Source organism: Canis aureus, chromosome 16 (assembly GCF_053574225.1).
Source record: "Canis aureus isolate CA01 chromosome 16, VMU_Caureus_v.1.0, whole genome shotgun sequence".
Taxonomy (NCBI): Eukaryota; Metazoa; Chordata; class Mammalia; order Carnivora; family Canidae; genus Canis; species Canis aureus.
In genome coordinates, this window is record NC_135626.1 from 20,424,883 (window position 1) to 20,448,265 (window position 23,383).

General features: G+C 35.8%; 1 protein-coding gene across 10 annotated transcripts in view; it reads left to right on the top strand.

The window, feature by feature from the left end:
- The window catches only part of RHOT1 (ras homolog family member T1), a 63,663-nt gene extending 41,784 nt beyond the window's left edge, over positions 1-21,879 (top strand). Inside the window, exons 15-22 of one of the 10 annotated variants that reach the window (XR_013354184.1) lie at positions 1,849-1,979; positions 2,875-2,958; positions 4,740-4,859; positions 6,848-7,050; positions 8,100-8,195; positions 9,856-9,978; positions 11,405-11,518; positions 20,771-21,879. Coding sequence is in view for 6 of the 10 variants with exons in the window: in XM_077852126.1 (XP_077708252.1) it covers positions 1,849-1,979; positions 2,875-2,958; positions 4,740-4,859; positions 6,848-7,050; positions 8,100-8,195; positions 9,856-9,978; positions 19,155-19,298; positions 20,771-20,888 (1,019 nt within the window). In the remaining 4 variants the exon portion in view is untranslated. Of the gene's footprint in view, positions 1-1,848; positions 1,980-2,874; positions 2,959-4,739; positions 4,860-6,847; positions 7,051-8,099; positions 8,196-9,855; positions 9,979-11,404; positions 11,519-19,154; positions 19,299-20,770 lie in introns of all 10 variants that reach the window. The other 9 variants (XR_013354183.1, XM_077852126.1, XR_013354186.1 and 6 more) reach the window with 9 other exon arrangements.
- The last annotated feature ends 1,504 nt before the right edge of the window (positions 21,880-23,383 follow it).

Here is a 23,383-nt window from a genome sequence, read left to right on the forward strand (position 1 = left end):
CTCCACTGATGAAATCAGGGAGAGCTGTGGGCATTAAATGTATTGTAATGTGCCAGATTATCTTCTTTTCATTTTCTTTAGACATTGGAAACAATACCTATCAGCATATGATGTCAATACTGAACTAATTGTGTATCTCTTGGTTTTGTTACCATTTTCTACATTAGAAAATCTTTCCCAGACTTTGTAATTCTTACTAAGCAGTGTGCTCCATTTAAAGAATACCATAGGTAAAGGCATGCCTCAGTGGGTCAGTGGATTAAGCATCCAACTTCGGCTCAGGTCATGATCTCAGGGCGCTAGGATCGAGCCGCACGTTGGGCTCCCAGCTGAGCCGGGATTGTTCCTCTGCCCCTTCCTCTGCTTGTATTCTTTCTTTCTCTCCCTCTCTCTGTCCCTCCACTAAATAAAATAAAGTCTTTAAAAAAAAATACCATAGGTATGGAAATAACAAATTAGGGAACTGATTGTTTCAAGATTTTCTTATATCCTCATCAGTAGAGGGTAATGCCGTATCTTACAGGACGTCCTGACACAAGAAGACAACCAATCTTAAATTGACAGGGCAAGTACCCTTTAAAGTAGTTAACCAAGTAGACAGTATTGAATTCAGCACCAAAGAGCAAGGAATGAATTGTTAGCTAACATGAGGTTCTTTCACTCAGCAAAATACTGTGGACGTCTTGCTATATCAATAAGTTAGTGTGTCGGGCAGCCTGGGTGGCTCAGCAGTTTAGCGCTGCCTTCAGCCCAGGGTGTGATCCTTGAGACCCGGAGTCTAGTCCCACGTCGGGCTCCCTGCATGGAGCCTGCTTCTCCCTCTGCCTGTGTTTGTGTCTCTGCCCCCTCCCCCCCGTATCTCTCATGAATATATAAATAAAATCTTAAAAACAAAATAAAGTTAGTGTGTCATCATATAGATGTTGTATAACTTATTTAACTATCCTATGATTGCTGTGTGTGTGTGTGTGTGTGTGTGTGTGTGTGTGTTTTATCATTTTCAGCTTTTGGCTACTATAAATAGTGCCTCTGGTGAACTTTTTGTAGTTGAATTTGGGGATTACAGCTTAAAGAGTTCTCTTTACCTCTGGGAGAGATGTACCATTGCTCTGCTTTTCTGGCCTGCTTCTTTTTTTTTTTTTTTTTCTGGCCTGCTTCTTTTACAGATTTACATTTGAAAGCCAGTTAACCCCAGCTTGCATATCCCTTTCCCATTTATAAATTCAAGAGTGTGCAGATTGGAGATAGCATCCTTTAATTTGTAATTTGTTATGGCAATTATTTAATACAGAAGAAAATAGATGGGATATAATGGTGGCTATATTCATTATAATTGTCATTTTTAGGATGTAATTTTCCTTATGAAAATGTGCTACTTATTTTTTTGATGAAATAAATGTCATTTGGTTACCAGAAGTTAACTTACAGCCAGCTTTCAGAAATGTGACTTTTCCGGGGCACCTGGGTGACTCAGTCAGTTAAGCGTCTTCTTCGGCTCAGGTCATGATCCCCAGGTCCTGGGACTGAGCCCTGCATTGGGCTCCCTGCTCGATGGGGAGCCTGCTTCTCCCTCTCCCTCTGCTGCTCCTATTGCTTGTGCTCACTCTCTTTTTCTGTCAAAAAAAAAACTTAAAAAAAAAAGAAAGAAAGAAAACAAATGCATCTTTTTCCACTAATGAAGCCCTGTGGTATATTTAGTGCTTGGTTAAACATACAGCTTGGCTGTATTACAGTATGTCTGTTTATTAATCACATACTTCATAAAAATGAAAAATCACGATACCCTGTTTTGCAGAAGATGAAATGGAGGCTCAATGAGTCTAAATGGTACATTTTTTTTCTTTTTAGTAACAAGAGATAAAAAGATAGACCTTCAGAAAAAACAGACTCAAAGAAATGTATTCAGATGTAATGTGATTGGAATGAAAAACTCTGGGAAAAGTGGAGTCCTTCAGGCTCTTCTTGGAAGAAACTTAATGGTGAGAGTTCTCAAATAATAGAGTTTTATCTAACAAATTTTTGTAGTTATGAGTTTATATGATTTTTTCACAGCCATTAACTTTTTTAGGTGATAACTAGAGCTCAGTGGCCTGTGTATATTAGTAAAGGACAATCTAAGAGTAACAACAATCCTGTTGAACTGTCTTTATCTTTGTTTCATTGGTGTTAGCTATCATTTGTCTTCTTTTTCCTCAATAGTATTTAGGTCGGAATTAAATGAATACATATGTGAAAGCACCTGACATAGGTGCTTGGCATGAAATAAATGTATAGTGGGGATCCCTGGGTGGCTCAGCGGTTCGGCGCCTGCCTTTGGCCCAGGGCGCGATCCTGGAGTCCCAAAATTGAGTCCCGCATCGGGCTCCCAGCATGGAGCCTGCTTCTCCCTCTGCCTGTGTCTCTGCCTCTCTCTCTCTATCTGTGTCTATCATAAATAAATAAATCTTAAAAAAAAAGAAAGAAAGAAAGAAATGTATAGTAAATATTTAAAATTGAATACTTTATCTAATTCTGGCTACAGCCTTGTGAAAGGAGATGGATGTGTTTCCAGATGAGTCTCGTGTCAGACCAAATTATAATACAAGGAAAATTGCTGGCAAGTAGCTCTGCAGTACTTTCAGTAATTAGTTTATTTACTTTTCAGCTGCTGCTTTTCTTTATGCAGAACACATGCATCTTTTGTCTTAGACCTTAACTTGAGAACAAAGAAACATAAAATCAATGTCCTCTTTGTACTGATAAATAACACATAGTGAAGGGAAGAATGCCCTTTTATTTATGACGTACCCATACATACATGCAGAGTGTGTGTTGATGAAAACTAGGTACTGTAATTTCTTAACTGTAAATATTGAGACTTTTGGTTGTTTTCAGAGACAGAAGAAAATTCGTGATGATCATAAATCCTACTATGCGATTAACACTGTTTATGTATATGGACAAGAGAAATACTTGTTGGTAAGAAATTCTCTGGCATATAAAGATTACTGATTATTGGGCATATTTTTATATGATTCTTTGAAAACATAATCGGATTTAATTTAATGGCTATGTGTAGAACTTTTGTAATTTTTTTTTCCTTTCACCTGGTTTAGTCATTGGAATTAATTTTAATTCCCTTGATGTATGTGGTGATTACATGAGTGTAGATATAAGTGAAAATTAATCTATTCATGTGCTTAATTGTATGTTATACACAATAGAAAGTAAAAACAACAATAAAAAATAACTTCTCTTTCTTCTTTCTCCCACTTTTCTTTAAAAAATTTTGTTTTCCCCTTCTGTTGACCAGAAATTAATAGGAAAACCTTAACGCAGGTGATTGGTAGTTTGTCTATACTCTGCATTGAGTTTTATCTATTTAGCAGAGAGGTGTATGGTTACCAAATGTGTTAGTCTAAAAGAACGAATTAAAGAATTGTATGGCTGGGATCCCTGGGTGGTGCAGCGGTTTGGCGCCTGCCTTTGGCCCAGGGCACGATCCTGGAGACCCGGGATCGAATCCCACGTCGGGCTCCTGGTACATGGAGCCTGCTTCTCCCTCTGCCTATGTCTCTGCCTCTCTCTCTGTGTGACTATCATAAATAAAAAATAAAAATAAAAAAAATAAAAAGAATTGTATGGCTAAAAAGATAATATGAAGTCCAGTAGAAAGAGATTATTACATGTTCTTCTTGGATCCATTCACAGTTTGGTTTGAACCCTGATCCCCCATTGATTAACTGTGTGACCTCAGGCAAGTGTCTTATTCCCTCTAAGCCTGACTTCCTTAAATTAGCTAACATGAGGAGCTCCTAACAAATAATAGGTACCAGAAATGCTCATTTCCTTTCCTTTTCTTTTTGGGAATAGTTTATTCTGCTACACAGATGATCACATTGAATTTTATACAGTTTTTCCTCCTTGTGATAAAAGTTTTTTTGTCAACTTCTTATTAAACCTTGTTTAACTCCCAATCTTCTCTTGTAAGTATAGTTCTATTTACTGGGTACTCAGTAAATATAGCTGACTGTTAATTTTCCTGTTTTTATTTTTATACTATTCTTTGCAAATTGATGTCTTTCATGTCTCCAAATATCCATGCTGGAATAGTGTTTTATTTGGAATATACTGAATCACTTCTGACTCTGTACTTCCCCTTTCTTCTCAGCATAGGTACACTATCTTACATAACTTTGTAGTACTGAGTTTTACTGTTGTTGGGTCATTGTCATATTATAGGTGGGCTATTTCTTTGGAGGTCTTATAGTCAACATTGGAAAAAAGTAGGCAGTGAAGCAGAACAAAATGACCTTAGTGTAAATAGTCTTTTTCTCTGTTTTGTTTTTTTAATTGGTGAGAAGACAAGGTGGTCTGATAGAAAGAAAACAGACTTGAAATCATATTTGAGTTCAAATTTTGGTCTGTTGACTTGCTAGATATGTGTTATCTTAGGCAGTTGACTTAATCTCTTTAGCCTGTCATCTTATCTATGTAGAGAATGCATGTAGAGGGCCTGCCGGGCACACGTTAGTCACTGACTAAATGTTTGCTCCTGTAAAACCTTAATTACCAAATTTTCAGTCCACAGAATCAGAAGCTACTGGTTTAGCTACACTTCCCACCTCTAAAAATAGCCTGAAAAGTTATGCTTAACTAGTACTTTATTTGGAAGTCAAGCAGTAATAACACATCATGACTTTAATTAAACATCAATATTATGATATTAATGTTTCTTATTATCTTTTTCTTTTTACAAGTTGCATGATATCTCAGAGTCGGAATTTCTAACTGAGGCTGAGATCATTTGTGATGTTGTGTGCCTGGTATATGACGTCAGTAATTCCAAATCCTTTGAATACTGTGCTAGGATTTTTAAGGTTTGTTGTTCTTTTGGTCTGTAACTTTATATGGAATTAAATGGAATTGTATAATGTGATGTTTTCTAACCAAAGGGATTCAAGAAAATCACTTGCAAAAAAAAAAAAAAAAGAAAGAAAATCACTTGCAGAGCTTTTAAAAAATACATATGTTTGTTCCCATCCCTAAAGGTTACAGTTTCATTCTGAGGTGGTAAAGTCCAATTAAAATTAAAGTGAAGTTCGATTTAAACATTTTAAAAACACTTTTTCCAAAAATAAATAAATACATACATACATACAAAAAAAACCCACATTTTTTTTTACACATGTGACTCTGATGTATGCATTTAGAGATAAGAACCTCTACATTAATGGAAGGTCTTCTTGGCCATTAGTAATGTTTGTGGAGAGGTGCCTGATGGGCTCAGTTAGTGGAGCGCACGACTCTTAATCTTGGAGTTGTGAATTCAGGCCCCACATTGGGTGAGAAATTACTTAAAATCTTAAAAAAAAAAAAAAAAAGAAAGATGTGCACATGGATTATATATTGCCATTTACACAAATAATAATAATAATAATAGAGCAAGGGGAAAAACCAGAGGCTTGAAAAGCCCTCATTTGCTTTGAGATTATCACCAAGACCCAATAGGAGTAAAAAACTTTACAAAAACTTTACAAAACTTTACAAAATTTGTTGCAAAGGAATTTATTCTAGCATTATTTTTAATTAAAGAACTAGAAATAATTTGGATATCTAACAATAGGAAGATGATTTACTAAATTAAGTTAAAAACAATAACAGTGGAATATTAAGCAGCCATTAAAAGTAATGATTTTGGGGGCACCTGGATGGCTCAGTTGGTTAAGCATCTGCCTTCGGCTCAGGTCTTGATCCCTGAATCCTCAGATCCTGAGATCGAGCCCTTGATCGAACCCTCGAGAGGGAGTCTGCTTCTCCCTCTCCCACTGCCCTCACCCTGCTCTTGCTCTCTATCAAATGAATTTAAAAATCTTTTTAAAAATAATGATTTTAGGGCAGTCCCGGTGGTGCAGCGGTTTAGCACTGCCTGCAGCCCAAGGTGTGATCCTGGAGACCTGGGATCGAGTCCCACACCAGGCTCCCTGCATGGGGACTGCTTCTCCCTCTGCCTGTGTCTCTGCATCTGTGTGTGTGTGTGTGTGTGTCTCTCATGAATTTAAAAAAAAAAAAGTTAAAAAGTAAAAATAATGATTTTAAATTCTGAAAACATGGTAAATTGAGTACTCTATTTTTAAATGGCTATGTCCAGGGATCCCTGGGTGGCGCAGCGGTTTAGCGCCTGCCTTTGGCCCAGGGCACGATCCTGGAGACCCGGGATCGAATCACACGTCGGGCTCCCGGTGCATGGAGCCTGCTTCTCCCTCTGCCTGTGTCTCTGCCTCTCTCTCTCTCTCACTGTGTGCCTATCATAAAATAAATAAATAAATTAATTAATTAATTAATTAATAAAATAATAAAATAAATGGCTATGTCCAGCATGACTGCAACTATAGAAACATATATAATTGCATATATATATGATTTTTATATATACATATATATACATAAATATATAATGATTTTTATCATTATATAAAGACTAACGATAAGAAAAATGAAAATAGTGAAAAAATAATATAATTGTGAAACAGGTTTTAAAAATGAAAATAATGTGCTTTAGGATAGAGGAATTTAGATGGATTTCTTTTTACTACAAAATATGGTATTTTTTTAATAAAAAAAGATGTATTTTTTTCAAATTGTAGTGAATCTGAAGAGTTGTAGGTTTGTATGGTTGAGAGCGTTAGAAAATTGGCCCCGGTCTTATGAGACTTCCCTGGTCCACTGTCAATCATTGTTTCTTAGTTTACTTTTGCCTTGAAGCTATGTTTTGCCCTGCAAGAGATAATTTTTAGTACACATGTAATTAAATTTAATAATTTTTTTAACTTGTCTTCAGATTTTGATTTTAGTTTTTATTCCATAGCAACACTTCATGGACAGCAGAATACCTTGCTTAATCATAGCTGCAAAATCAGACCTACATGAAGTTAAACAAGACTATAGTATTTCACCTGCTGATTTCTGCAGGAAACACAAAATGCCTCCACCACAAGCCTTCACTTGCAATACTGCTGATGCACCCAGTAAAGATATCTTTGTTAAATTGACAACAATGGCCATGTACCCGTAAGTACTTGCTCTGCCATCATTTTCATGTTGCATGGTTCATAATATCGTTGCATGCCATCAGTCACAAGGGTGGAACCTTTGTCACGTAGAAGTTGTTCAGCAACAGAAAGAGACTTTGTAACGAGAAGGAACAAATTTGACTAAATGCGAGTTTGGTTTGGGTGCCATAATAAAATTACATAAACAGTGCTTCTGACAGTATTTGTATATTTGTAAGCAGGCTGTAACTATCTTCATAGGATAGTACAATAAAACTCAACCCCCGACACAGCATTTAAAAAAAATTGTCTTATTTCAATAAAACGGGGTTGGCATCATGTTACTCTATACTTTTAAGACATTTCCATATGAACAAAAAATTCATCTTAGTATTTTTCTGTTTATTGACCTTGAGTATGTGGAAGATTCTAAAATACTTTATGAATTTATGTTTAAATTATAGGTATGTTTGAGTTGAGAATATAATGTCTTTTTTAAGTGCTGTAAACAGTAGTTGTAATTGGAATTCCTACTATATAAATGTTTTACATTAAGTGTTGTGAGCCATGAATTTTATGTACATTTATTGTATATCTATACATGCATATACATAAGCACATAACTGTGGACATTTTCATAGCTTACTAACTGCTTTAGAATTGCATGGTTCTTAATGGCATTCTCCTCAAGTACTGTGTGTATATAACTCTGTTTTGTAACAAGATAGTTTTTCAGGCAGTGCGTTTCTCAGGACTTTAGCTTAATCTCTTTATTATTAATTAAGTCTCTAAATTATTTTTCTTCTTATGAAAACTGGTATAAAATAGAGTAATAACCAAACATGGCTACAAACTGAAGTCTTTCAGAAAGGTGTTAATTTGCGCAGATTCTTTAAATCAGAGTTAACTTTACTGCTATTCTGTTAACTAATACTTTTTTTAAAAAGGCAGCAAACCCTTGAAATTCTATTTGTATTGGAAGACAAGTCATTCCTATTACTATAAGATAAACAAAACCTTATTTGTGTTTTACCTTTGCTTTAAAAGTCTCATGTATGTTATCTACAGAGAGGATCATTACAGAGACAGACTCTCCCGAGACATGGGCAACACTGATAGAATAGAGAATTTGAGAAAAATCTGGGTCTTTCTAAAAACTGCTTTGTAAGTTACTTTTTCTTTATGGCTTCTGTGGGATTTTGTTGGCATTTTCTTATAGATGACCAGATCTCCTTTCTTGCCATAATTAACATTTAGTAATTATCCAGAAACGCACTGCTTGGTCAGGCTTACTGCCTAACTGTATATTACAGTGGTTTTTTGTTTTTGTGTTTTTAGGTTTTTTTATTTTTTATTTTTTACTGTGTAAATGCACTATTTTAATCTTATAGATAATCGTAACTGTGTTTTCAGATCTGCATCTTTAAGACATTTTACTGCAATTTGTGTGTGTATGTGTGTGTATATGATAAATGTACATACAGGGACACTTGCTTATATGGTTAATCCCAAACTACTTCTCATGAAGCATCTCCCTGTTGCTAAGCATACTTTGCATCTCTCCTTTTTGGTGGGTGGAGCCTGTGTATGTTGAAGAGTCAGGTTGAATTGATAAAATAACAGATGGATTCCAGTATGACAGCTGGCAGCAACTTAGTAGCATTGGTATGTTCATCATCACAAATCAAGTTTTAAAAAGGAATGTCTTGAGTCTATGAGAGTTTAAAAAATTAATTCTCATTTTTCTTCATGTTGAGAATTAGGCATTATTGGGATGCTGCTAATCTCCACAACCATGCCACCGTGTGATGTGGTCTCATCAGATCTCACAAGCTAAGCTAAGTCAGATTGGGCCAGTCCTTTGACTGAGAAGCCTTTAAAAAATGTTCAGGTGTTACAAGAAGTGATGGCATTGATTCATCAGGTGGCGCTCTTCTGAATGGGTTCTGCGCCAGTACTTCTTCAGGGTGGTGTGATGGCTTTGTATGTCTGAGTGGCTCTGACCACTGACCAGTCACTGGAGACCTCCCTATTTTGGTTGTTAGGATGGAGGTGAAATAGATTGCCCCATGTGCCTGTACCAACTAGTACAACTCCACTCAACCAGAAAGGAGTCAGAAAGCCTCCTAAATTTCATATCTAATATTAATTGGACCCATTGTTGATTTTTATATCCTTACCCAGAGTTTCATACTGTCGTACTTAGCTGCTGTGTTTTAGTAGCAGATGAAATCAACCCTATATTTCGTTCAAGTGGAAATTTATGAAGCACTTTGATTTCCTTTGGGAGCCTGGGTGCTTGATGAATTAAAGACGATGTTGTTCATATCTCCTCAGGGTTGAATATACTCGTCTTTTGGCTCTTTTGTGTATTTGTCACTCTTCTCCTTCCTGGTTTTCAGGCATGTGTGTATGCTGAGGGAGGAGGGAATGGTTATTTAAATGCTAGCAAACTTTGTCCTTTGGTGGGTGCTCTGGCTTACTCAGTTTTTCTTTTTATTAATTTACATGAGGGTGCCATCTATTGCTGTGCATACTTATTCCACTAAAGCTCTTGTAATAATAATTCCATCCCCCCTCCAAAAAAAGCAAGAGTATTAGTTAATTTTCCTTAGGTTTTCTATAGGGAGGGAGGAGGGAGCTATTACTGTTTATTATATTTTTGGTAAATGTGGAATTCTGCACAACTTTAGCATGCCCCACACTGTCCTTTTTTCCTTAGTGTTGCTTATGCCTAAATCTTTTTTTTTAAGTTGGCACACCCTAACTTGTGCCATATTTGCAAGTAAGAACTCAACTCCTGTCCTTCTGTGTGTTTTCGCAGCCATGCCCGGTTACGCTGTATGTGCACCTGCAACAGGTGTACATTTTGCATCTGTCAGAACTTCCTCAACTCAGACTTGCTGCAATCTGTAAAGAACAAAATCTTCACTGCAGTTCTTAACAGGTTCTTAACTTTATTTACTGGGTACCAGGCATTCTGTTAAAATACCAAAGAAAAAAGTGGATAACTATTTATTATACAGATACTACAAAGACCACAAACCAACTGATGCCCAACTAACTTCTACTAAAATTCTCACCATGGTGACGATGTTTTTAGGGGACTATAAAATAAGATTTTGGATTTCTTTTTCATGAAGGAAGCTAAAGTATTGTTCATATTACAGGATAGTTTGTGTAGGGAGATTAACATCTTTTGGTTGAGAGTTATAGAAATAGACTAGGACTTTTGTAGTAAGGAAAAGGCACATTGATCCCAAATGTTAAACTGTACTCAGCTTACATTCAACTAATATACTTAACTAAAACCATACTAATGCCAGCAGTATCTTAGGTTTGAAAAATTTCTGTATTGTCAGTACAGAAATTTGAAGAGCATGACTTCTGGAAATGAGAATCACAGCCAACTTTGAGGATTCAAAGGAATGTGGGAAAGAAAAGATCTGTAGTACTAATTTTTGAGGTCTTTATAATCAAGCCCAAAACATGAAATATGCTTAGAAAGTAATACGGTTTTTAGAAAGGGAAGAAAAATAAACAAAAAGTAGGATATTTACATTCCCTCAAAGCAAAGAACTTGGAAGGTTATATTCTTATTCTGGTCATGCTTACATTATTCAGATTTACATTTTGTGAGCATTTAAGAGCCTATGTACTATTAATTTGTATCTACTGTAAATTGTGTCTAAAGATGAATGAGTGTTTTGAAATTAACATTCAGATGTCATTGGGAGCTGGGCTTGATTAAGACAGATCTTCAAGCTTAATCAATTTTGGTTAGAAATGGGTCCATTTTTGCTTACCATTGGACTCTCACTGAAGGCAAGGCTCCAACGGTACCAAATAAAAGGATAGTTTGTGTCCACCAGGAAGAGTAGTAGTTGTGGCTATGAAACAGTGAGACTTTATTTAATGTGGGTCAAAAACTGATTTTGAAGGCATTCTAAAAAGAGATTTGATGACGTTTTGAGCACTAGCAGCTCTGGAATAAGAATGCAGCCATCTCAGGTGACTGCTTTGAAGGGACTGCCACACTAATTTGGTGGTAAAGTTCTGCCTCTGTCCTTTGAACGGCACCTTACAAAGTAGTAACACAGATTTGCTCATGATGACTATCTGGGAAAATGCAAGGCTAGTTCAAACCAAACAACATTCAAGAGCTCCAGTGTTAGAAATGGTAGAGTTGGAAGAGATTCCAGAATGCATCTGGCCTAACCTCCCATTAGAATGCCTTCCTAAAAGCCTTCCTGTGGAGAGTACTGTTTACCTGCTGATGGCTTTCCTCATTGGAGAGGGTTTTTGCTTTTACCTTTGCTCTTTATTTTTATTTTTTAACTAAAATGATTTCCCTATAACTTTCTCTCCTTTAGTTTTAGTTCTGCCCTTTAGAACAACATACGACTATTCTACTCCCTCTTCAACATAGCAATCCATCAGACATTTGAAGACGGCCATCATGTCTCCCCTAATTTTCTCTTCTCCAGGTAGAACATCCCCATTTCTTTCAGCCTTTTCTTAAATTAGATGGTTTAGTGACCTCACCAGTCCTGATTGTCCGCACCTGTGAAAGCCCTTTTGGTTTTCAGAGTTCCTCTTAAAAGAGGTGCCACTGAGAATGGAGAGCAGTGCTCTAGGTGTGATGGGGCTAGTCCAGAACAGTGGGTAGTCATGTTCCACAGTTAGGACAGCACCTGTCTGCTGCATGAATTAACTTTTTTAGCAGCCCATCCCACTGTTGATGCATATGAATCTTGGGGCTCATTGAAATCAGATCTTTTTTCATATGAAGTACTATTAAGGCAGTGTCCCCTCCTCTCTAATTGTGTACTTGACATTTTTAGTTGACTCTTTGAATATAAACACAGATACATATGTATCTCTATTAAATGTCATATTCTTCTTTTTGATCCATTTGTTCTAGCTCAGTCATTTCAAACATTATTTCTGTCATTTGTCCCATTATATATCTCTCTTGGCATTGTGTTACTTGCAAACTTGGTAGATATGTCTTCTTTATCTTTCAAGATATTGATAAAAAATAATGTTGAATACCCAAAGATTGGAGAGAGAGGGGGAGCCAAAGCCAGCAAGCCCTAAAGTATTCCATTGGAGAACTCTTTTCCCAATGACACATGTTTAAAATTCTTGGGGAAAGATTATTCTGTAAATTAAGAATATTATTATCCAGTCCATATTTTATATCTTATTATCTTACAAGATATTTCATAGAGGGCTTTTTTGAAATCAATATGTATTTTCTAACACAGTCCTCTGATCTACCAATGCAGTAATTTTATCTAAATAGGAAGTGACATCTATTTGGTGTCTTATTCTTGGTGAACCCACCTTGGTTCCTAATAATTGCTAATCAAAAAACATCTATTTTATTTGTTCTCGAAGATCTTCAGTGTCCGTAATTGCAGACTGAATTCATTGTCTGGATCTTAGTGACAATTTTATTCTTAGGTTGATTTAATCTGCTTCCAAATGAAAAAGGTTGGGTGTGTATTAATGGATGAGCTTGCTCATAATAAAGTACTCTACAATGATCTTTGAAGGGAAATCAGTATATTTTGTCATATCTATTTATAAACTAGAACTAATTTGATGGTAATGTTAGCATACATCCCTGACATCTAGTAATCAAGAATGGGATGAATAAAAAAGAGAAGGAGGGAAACCAACATACCTTTCAAAGAATTCCTTCTTGATTTCTTGTAGTGTTTCAAAATTTTATAGAAGCACAGTGGAAATTTAGGAGTTCTGTATTGAAGTTTCTCCTTGTTTATAAAAGGTTGTTGGTAAGGTAGGTGGGGGTAGAGCCCCAAATCTTAAGTACCTAAGGGTCCGAGTAGTTAATGTAAATGAAGAAGGTGGCCCAAGTATGAGAAGTAAGAGACTGTCGGGACTATGATAGGCCATATCCAAAAGATGCAGCCACAGCTCAGCCCTGGCCTTTTGTTGTTGTCCAGGCTGAGTGTTGCCAGGTCTTCTGATTCTATGAGGCACTAGAAATCAAGATTTTTTTTTTTTTTTTAAATCTGGATTTTTATGTGAAATTTCCTGCTATTCAAATAATGGCAAGTAAATTTAAATCTTTAAAAGTACTCTTCAGAACAAAACATGTTTACAGACCACCAGGTTGCAACCTCAGTCTTAAGATATGGCCTAGAGTTGTGAAATTGCAGGCAAAAAAAAGAAAAACATACACCTAAGGAATGAAAATGTCTTTTTTCCCCCTCCTACCAACCAAATTCTACTCCCTTTTTCATGAAGAATCTGAAAAGGTTGTGGGGTGATGGGGTCACCTCCTTTCTCTACTATCTCTCAGGTTGTGGCAGCCTTTGGTGGTGGGTCACTCTTGGTTCGCCACGCCAGAGATATCTTAATGTTATAAAGCAGAAAAAGGACTGATTAATTGGGTGAAAGTCATTTAGGAATTTTTCACTGTAATTCACTAGGGAGGAGTCTCCCACTCAACAGTAAGCCTTAAGTCTTTGGTTTTAGAAGCTTGCCACGTCTCGTGTTTGACTTAGAACTGTAAAAGAGTAGTTTTAAAATTTTTATTTAAGCAAAATGTTCATTAAACACCTGCAAAGAAATTAATAGGCAGATATTGGTGCATACATCTTGGTCTCAAATTTAGTGCCTTCTTTAGTGTGCTTGTAATAAACATGTTGGTTGTTGAAGCAAATCACTTCCAGAGATAGTACATGTTTGAGACAATGGTCTCCCTATACCTCCCCCTGCCCCTGTGATTTATTCATTTGAATCCTTAAGTTCCTGCTTTAGATAGGATCTGCTGTGACCTGGGGCAGAATCTGAAGATGAAGAAGATTTGAACCTGCCTTTAAATACTATGTTTTCAGTAACCTTAGTCCCTCAGGCTACAAAAGGAAGTGTAATAACCTGATCATGAGAGGATTTAAGCCTAATTATATTTAGGCAGTTCCCACAGATTCATTTCTGAAATTAACCGTTTTTTCCCTAGCTGTCTGTCTTTGACCAGTAAACATTGCCCCCCCCTTTTTGAGCTTATTTACTGACACTACATATTTTAAGTAGAGAGTAGTAATAAAGTTTTTTCTTTTTAATGTAATTGAATATATATTTCAAGATGTGAAATCAGTGTTAAATTATGTATCTGATATGGAACTTTAGTAATTATGATCTCACCCTTGTGATCTGGACAGATTTATGTTTTTCTTTAGAATAATTTATGAATAACGAATTATTGGAATTTAAATACATTTGGAAGATGATTAATGTGGTCAGAATGATTTTAATCTGTGGCAATGCTTTCATTTCAAATAGTGTAAATTATGGTACTGGGAAAATATGCCTTCTGATTTTATTTTAATTTTAATTACCTTTTGAATCTGAAAGTTAAAATGATTATGTAAGAGTGAGCTGGATTGTTGGTTTGAACTACCCAGGATTTTAGTTATCAAGTATTTATTATTCCAACTTCAGAAGACTCCTACTTTGCATGAGGATGTTACTGTACTGCAATGTGCTGTGGACTTTAATTTGTCCTTTCCTTTAGGTGTTCATTTTAATTTGTATGTCTGTGTCACTTAGTCATTATTTTTTAACTTCTCTCAGTCCCTATCCCAGCTAATTTCTGTGTGTAATCCTCCCACTTTTCCTAACCTATAATTTAATCAGAATTACTTTATAATTTCTTATTTTGGTGTGATTTTCTTTGGTACGTATTTTGGTTTTAGGATTTCTCTCATCCCATTTTATTATTTGTATCGGCCATATAAATTATTTGTTCTTAAGTTTAGTAGCAGCATTTTACTTTAGCGACCAACTGCATAGTTCACAGTGAGTATTTACAGTGACCCAGAGGTATGATGGACAGTCATTATTCTCAGTGAATTCTTTAATTTTTTAATGCATTTTTTAAATTGCATGTATGTAGCATTTATTTTAAGCCATTTATTAGTGACATTTGCCCATATTGCTTTAATAATTACCTAAGTTGCTCCTTCATGGACTTTAAAACTGTGTTACTTAATAAGAACCCGTTTTTTGAAGAAAGATTTTATTGTCACACTGAAATGAACTGCCTTTTCATAGGTTTGCCTTAAGAAGAGGATAAGTACCTAGAAATCTTAATGTAACACAGTCTTCTGGCAATGTTAAGAGTTCTTAGAATATTATGGTAAACTGTTGTATCCAAAAAAGTCTGTCCTGTGTTTTAGTTTCATATGAAACTTCTCTGTTCCCTTGTATCAAAGTCCTTACAAGGTTTTTCTTTTAATTAGGATACATAGTCTTATGTTTAAAATTATAGAAGAGTTTATATTATAGATTCTCCTTAAGTAAGCTGCTGCTTGCTTATACATTTTAAATTTTTGCCATTTGTTAGAGTATTAAAGGTTGCCACAAGGTGGAGTTTACCTGCTCTGATCTTTAAGTATCAGTAGGTTACATATAAATATTATGTGTTTCCCATATATCTAGGATCATTTATAATTTTGGTTCTTCTAATGCTTGGTGAAACATTTCTTGACATTGATGTACACTTACACCCTTTTCCAAAGTATGTTACTATTTAGGCATGCTCAGTTAACATGATTTCATATGATTTGTGTTGTAATTTATCTTTGTTGAATACTATATTTTGACTTCTTAATCTATTTTGAGAACTATCTTATTAAGAGATTTCATGCCTGCTAGTTCAATTAGAACTGTCATTATTAAAATTATTATTAAGAATAGTGGCATCATTATTAGAAATGAATGTATAAGATACTTCACCAGGCAAAAACAAACCACCAAGAAAACATTGAGAGGAATAACAGCAGGGAGACCCAGAAGACTTTTAAAAAGCAAGTGAAATACTTAAAAACAGAACACTTAACTATAGTTTTGGTGACCTCGGTATAATTTTCCACTTGAGCTATGAAATTTCAACGAGGAAAAAGCTGTGTGTGCTATCTATGAGCCCTAGTAACTAGGTTACACGCATTATAGTTACATAGGCAGTTGCAAAGTATTAACTTAAAAATTCATACTTGAAATACATATGTGGATAGAAAGAACATTCATGTTCCTACATTTGTGTACCTCTGATTTGGGTTTGGTAAGATGAGAAGAATGCAATCTAAGAAATTCACATTTATTTCTGAAAAGTTGTACAGGACGGCTGGTAAAAGTGCCTGGGTGGAACTGCTCTTTCTGCTCTTGAGTCTGCTCCACTGAACTTTTCTTTCTTCCTCATCATAGTCTGCAACTGATATCTGGACCTTTCTGAATGTTCCCCCCTCCTTAAATTGTAATTTTTGCAGATATTTAGGTCTCTGCAATATAGTTTTTATACCCCAGACCTAAAGTCCTGGGACACGTTATAAAAAACAATATTAAAAATGCTCTATTTGGGAATAGCTTAATTCCACTGAGCCCTTTAGAATTTGATTATTTTGTTTCTAAATATTGCAACTGATACCATTCCTCCTATTATTGCTCAAATACATTGAACCAACAAAAATTTTAACTCCTATTTTTATATATATCATAAATAACAGAGTGAATCAAAAGTATCTTGTATGCCTTCTTTAAGGCATTCTGTGTAAAGGTACATAGGAATTATGGTCACTCTGTTACATGCCTTGTGTGATTGTTTACACAAACACTTCTTAATTTAGGTCTTTATTGCCTGAAGTTTGAAACCTTTCCTTCCCTCTGCCGTATTAAGTAGCAGCATAGCAGCCGACTGGCTGGCTGAATTGGTAGAGCATGTGCCTGTTGATCTCCAGGTTGTGAGTTCAAGCCCCACATTGGGCATGGAGCCTACTTTAAAAAAAAAAAAAAAAAAAAAGGTGCTTGTTATCTGATAGATGTATGGGTCCTTAGCACTTCTAAGCAGAAAACCAGCATCCGATATGGAAGAATTTTCCACCTAAGAGCTCAGAAGCTCTGCAAAGCTTTACATGATTAATTAAGGAATATATTCCAGTATGTAGGCATTATTTCTTATGTTCTAAAAAGAGATACTGCTGAACTAAATTATTGTACATAGAGAAGGAAAATGTGATTCTGGTATATCAATAGATTTTTTTTAAAAGATTTTCTATACACACATGCACACACATTTTTGACCTTTAATACTCAGTTTTCGGAAGTCTTTTAAGGAAACTATACTAAATACAGAGAGAAATCTTCTGTAGAAGGATATTCACCACTTATAGTGACCAGTAAATGGAGACAGTCACCTACAGAGGAATGAGATATAATAAAGCTGTTTAAAATGATGTTTCTGGGGGTGCCTGGGTGGCTCAGCCACTTAAGCATCTGCCTTTGGTCCAGGTCATAATCCAGGGTCCTGAGATCAAGCCCCACATTGGGCTCCCTGCGCAGTGGGGAGTCTGCTTCTCCCACTGCCCCTCTACCTGCTCGTGCTTGCTCTCTCTCTCAAATAAATCTTTTAATAAAATAAAATGATGTTTCTGTAATTTATGAAAAAATCCTTACATAATAGTAAATTTTTTAAAGGATATAAAATTATATAAATTATACATATTGTGTTTGCAGCTATGTAAGAAGCACATAGAAAAAGTCTAAAAAGAAATACCCAAAGTTTTAATTAGTTGCCTTAGGTGATAGGACTCTAGGTGATTTTTCTTCTTCCCACTTTTATTTTCCTTGTATCTTATAATGAGCCTATATTACCTTTCTGACAGTAAAAAATAATAATAATAAACTAAAAAAATATGCCATAAGATAATTTATTCTAAGAAGATATGTTAGTCATTTTTAAAGAATTATACTTTTGAATTGCAGAATTTCTTTTTGCTTGAGTTTAGAAATGAACTAGAAAGCAGCTTTATGAAAAGCTCTGTTTGAGCTTGAGACTTGAAATGACAAACATGACTCAGTTCTTATAGTTATGGAATACAATTAAGATCATCACGTTGTTCTCTATTCAGGTGTTGTCAGTCAGCTAAGCAGTGACAAATGTGCCATCCATTTGCTTTCTCATATAGAGAGAGCCTGATTAGTGCAGCTTGTAAATGCACGCGCTAACGGTATGAAATAGGTCTCTAAGTCGCTTTCCGTGTCTACCAGTGTCTTAAATAACCATTATATCATTGATGGAGTCATTGAAGTATATCTTAGGAGTTAAAGTTGCCTTAAGATTTAAACTAGCTGTATCTTGACTATGTATCTATATTGTTTCTCATATATGAATATGAACTGCTGTTCTGCCTATTGAAGGCTGTACTGTAGCTTGGGGAAAACCGTAATCACTATCTTGAAATGTAAAGGTAAACTAAGCAATAAAGTCAGAATATATTCATGAATGGTAATACTTTCTTAAAATACAACAAAGGGAGCTGTGTGAAACTGATTCCCATACTTGAAAAATATTTATGAGAAATCATTTTGACTGATTTTAATGTGATGACAGCTAGTTTTAATCATAACCCCTTCCCTAAATTAAAGCATAAATGTAAAAAAATCTTTTAAAAGTCCTTCACCAGTAAAGATGCATAAAAATCAGAGAGACCAAAGCTGAAGCAAAAGCTCTAATGCCCTTTTAGCCTATGTTCTCACTTTAAATTCTATGCATCTTTATTGATGTGGAGTTATAAACTTTGAAACTCTCATCATAGATCTATGATAGTCCCTGAGTTTGGGGCATTGGGCTCAATTTTTTTATAGATATATGTTTGCAGTTATTGGTAGTCTGCAATTAGAAGCATCAATAAATGTCATAACTAATAGTTGTTAGCTTCATTTTTAATGAATATTTGTGGTCACCACATACTGTGAGGTACTGCTTAGGTACTGGTTTCAAGGGCTTCATTTAGTGTTTCAGATCCACCAGGACTAGCCTCTAAGGGATATATAGAGAATGTATATAACAGCCGTAGGTTTTCTTGTCTGGTATGGGAGTGTTTTTAAAAAGTACACATAGATTTTTTTTTTTTGAAGTTTGGCAGTTTGTTACAGAATACATTTATTTTAAATATAGAAAGCATGAGATGCATCATATTAGGGTGGCAACTCAATTTATGTGTGGGATGTTTAATTGAGAGATGTTATTTTCAGTCCCCTTCTTTTGTGAGCTCTGCTGTGAACTGCAAACTGTGTGCATGTGTATAAAAGGTTAAGAGCCCGGGTAGCTGAGTGGGGTGCCATGCTGTTAGCAGACGACGAAAGCAGTATTACCCACCAGGTGCACGCCGTCAGCTGTGTAGAAGATTCCATCTTCATGGAGTCATCTCACGGTCCACTTTTTCTTGAAGCCAGGTAACATTTCCCACAACCAGTGGGTTGGCCTTTGAGTTTTTCCAACTGGAAAAACCGAAACCTAAGAATTTTCTTCCCTAACTTTAAATAAATAAATAAATAAAACATTGCCTGTTGGAGGAACTAACTCACAAGGTGGAATGGACCTGTGTTTTTATCACTTCGCTTTATAAAATAATACTTACGTCAGGAGTGATTTTTTTATTTTTTATTTTTTTTAGGAACTGGGGAGAATAAGATATTGGAGCGCTGTGTGTTGTTTTGCCATGGTGATAAGCATGGAGCACTCTGGCTTGTATTATAGACTTGTTTCTAGGATGTGCAGATTGCATTTTGTGATAACTAATCTGATCATCACTCTTAGACTATTACTGAGGCAAAGTCATTGCTTACAATTGATGTTCTTGGCTCTTAACTCTTGCATATGTCAGCATCTTGGTCTTTTAATGATGTCTGACTTTTGCTTCAGATCTGTGTGTTTTTTAGCTGCAAAATAACCTGAACTAGAAAGTCTCCTTAAGCTCTTAATTCTATAAGTTTTCTACATTTCCTCAATTATGTTCCTTTAACTAAAACTTCAGGGACACTTGAATAAAATATTCCAACTTTTGCTTTAAAGTGTTATCCTCTCTATGGTAAGCTGTCATACTTGAGACTCTTGAGGGTGCTTAGCAGTGTCATTAACTGAGCATGCTCACAAACTCAGTTTGTGGTACAGGCTGTCCCTGTTCTTGTCATACATTGTATGGCTTCTTTTCTGTCATTTACCTTTCGGTCCATCATGTTACATTATGTCCTTTAGTTGGTACCATTGTCACTGCCTGTCTGACTAATACCAGGGTTGGTTTTTGTTTTGTTTGTTTTTAATATTATTTCTTTAATCATCAGTAACCCAATTAATGCAAACTGGTAAATTTTCCCCATCCTCTTTGGGATTTAAAAAAATATTTTTGGTAAATTTTTAAGGGGGTCAGTGTTTCCAAAGTTGACTTTAAGCATTGCTCTTAGAAAAGTATGGTCACTTGTCACTTAACTGCTTACAAGATAGCTTTCAATCCCTGGGGACAAGAAATTGCATATTAAGTTCCATGAAATTAACTCTCAGAATTGTGAGATCTCAGTTTCACCTCTCATGTTGAAGACTGTGGTGGGATTAAAAAGTAGTAGGTTGATTTGTCTACATTCTCTACATTCCATGTGAAGAAAATGTCTAAAATTTTAGAGCTGTTATCTCCCAAGTAGTAGCTAATTGTAAAGACATTCATCTTTATTAATGCCTACATTATGTCTTAAGATAATGATTATCTAAGCAATGTACATGTGGCTATATTGATAAATGTTTTTGGTAAGCGTTATTGTATGCAATTAGCTTGACAAGTGTGCTAATACTTCCCTAAAAGTAGACTATTAATGTAATTGGCATTTTTCATACTAATCATGTTTCAAACATTAATTATATTTTCTGACTACAGGCACGTGACACAAGCTGACCTCAAGAGCTCCACGTTTTGGCTTCGAGCAAGTTTTGGTGCTACTGTTTTTGCAGTTTTGGGTTTTGCTATGTACAAAGCATTGTTGAAACAGCGATGATTAAAAAAAAAAAATACTGGCCCTACCAAAAACAAATACTTTTATGTATTTATGTATGCTTTAAATTCTGCTAGAAATATTGAGATATTTATACATGCAGAGTTACTTTATTAATATTTGTAATTCATGCATAAGAGTATTTTAATGATAGTTATAACTGCAGTATTGGCTAGCATATGGAAAGAAAGAGCTTATCAGCCAAACTAAAATGGCTAAATCTCAGAGGCCAAAAGGGAATATTTTGTAAATAATGTACATATTCAGGCAAGATATGGTCTCCCAAACTGAATTCTAGAAATGATGTTTCTAGATGTTTCTACATGGTATTGTTAGTGTTTGGTTGGCTCACTCTCCTGGGTCTAAGTCAGCTCAGAGATTGTATTTACTCATGAATCAGTTATTTATTTCACATTTTACTCAGAACGATCCTTTGGGTTCTTTAAAGAACATGAGACCCAATTTGCCATTTTCTCTCCGTTTTTTAGAAACCGATGAGTCATGGTCAGCTCACACCTCTCTTTCAGTCACTCGTGGTAGGCCAGCCTTGAAGCTGTTGTGCAATCTAGGAAGTTGCATAGCTGAGTGAAGTGCTTCTTTAAGGAAGGAGTGAGTTAAAGGCAGGTAGCTGGGGCGTTACCTAAATGATTATGTTGCTTCCTTTGTCTGTATGTGGATTTTATAGCCCTTTCAATCAAATGAGAAAAAAGATTTGTATATTATCAATGTTTTTAGTTTAAATAAACAGTCACCATTACTACTATTGAATTTCCTCCCCCAGTGTACATCATTCTATAACGGCCGTGTCTATTATAGTGTGTTACCGTAGCTGCATGTGTCATAAAGTGTTCTATATCTGGCTAGGATAACCCGGAGGCAGCACTTTTTTAAATAGTAAAATAAATCAAATGACTATAAACTCTCATGATAAACCTATTTTTTTCCATCATCAACCTTTTCGAGTATTTAAATAAATAACTGCTGTGTACCGTGATCTTGAGTTTTTTGTCTTATGAAGTAAATATTTCTGTACGAATGTGAATGAAATCCTCTGGTTTCTATCTTTCTTACCTCAAAAATTATTTTTTGTTCAAGATAATACTCATTAGGAAAGAAGATAGTATGATTTGTATATATAAGAGGGAAGTCTTTTTTTTTGTTTTTTGTTTTTTAAAGATTTTATTTATTTATTCATGAGAGGTAGAGAGAGAGGCAGAGACACGGGCAGAGGAAGAAGTAGGCTCCATGCAGAGAGCCCGATATGGTACTCGATCCCAGGACTCCAGGATCACGCCCTGAGCTGAAGGCAGGCGCTAAACTGCTGAGCCACCCAGGGATCCCTGGAAGTCTGTTTTTTAAAGTTGTGGGCAAACCTGTTCTTCAAGAAGGCCAGTTGTTTTCTCCTGCATGTACCTAACACGTGTGGTTTCTGCTGGGACTTACATGCTTATCTGCTCCTCTAACATGGATTTTTTTTTCCTTTTCACTGTTCTGATGGATGTCTAAAGATCACAGTCCCTGAGCAGCTGGTAACAGCATAATTTACAAGCTATACACTTGTGAAATAATCTATGCCATATTTAACTGCATACTTCCTTGTCCCCCCACCCCATTTCCATTCTAAATTTGAGGAAAGGGAAAACTAAGCAAAAATCTCATGACTCCTTATTTTCATTTTCTTCGAGTCTCCTGTTTACCAAATATATTTGTCAGTTACACAGCTTCAAAGGACAATTACTTCTTTCTTTCCAGGTTCTTCCCTGTTCAGACTCAAATATTATTTTTTTTAAGATTTTATTTATTCACGAGAGACACAGAGAGAGGCAGAGACACACAGGCAGAAGGAGAGGCAGGCTGCTCACTGGGAGCCCAATATGGGACTTGATCCCAGGACTCTGGGATCATGCCCTGAGCTGAAGGCAGATGCTCAACTGCTGAGCCATCCAGGCGTCCCTCAAATATTATTTTAAATGGGTACGCCTCATAGATTGATATGTTTATGAGAAACAGAGGAAAGAAGGTAGTTTGCTAAGATGTGAAAAGTGACGTTTGTATATTTATTAGACTTTTCTCTCTTAATCTTTTCATTTGAAGCATGTGTGATTGACAAGAAAGCCGGCAGTCGCCCCTTCTCACCTGTTCTTGACCTGCATCCCCTGCTACGCTTAGCAGCCTTCCTGTACTGGCAGCAAGTGCAGGTGGGGTAGGTTTGCGGAGGGAATACTCCTCCCTGCTTTCTCCTCTGTAACCTACAGGTTTACACATATATTTTCTTCATTTCACATTCACTTTAGGGATCAGTTAATGTGGGGAAATATGTGAATAAATATAATTTTCTGCTGGCTTTTACAGTTTACTCTCAGAAGATACAAGCAGTGAGCACTAAGAAAAATGAGGGAAGTAGGAACTTGAAGATTAAAAGACAATCTTTGACTTTGCGTCAATTGCATTATCTCTTAGAAATTGAGAGGTTGGGATCCCTGGGTGGCGCAGCGGTT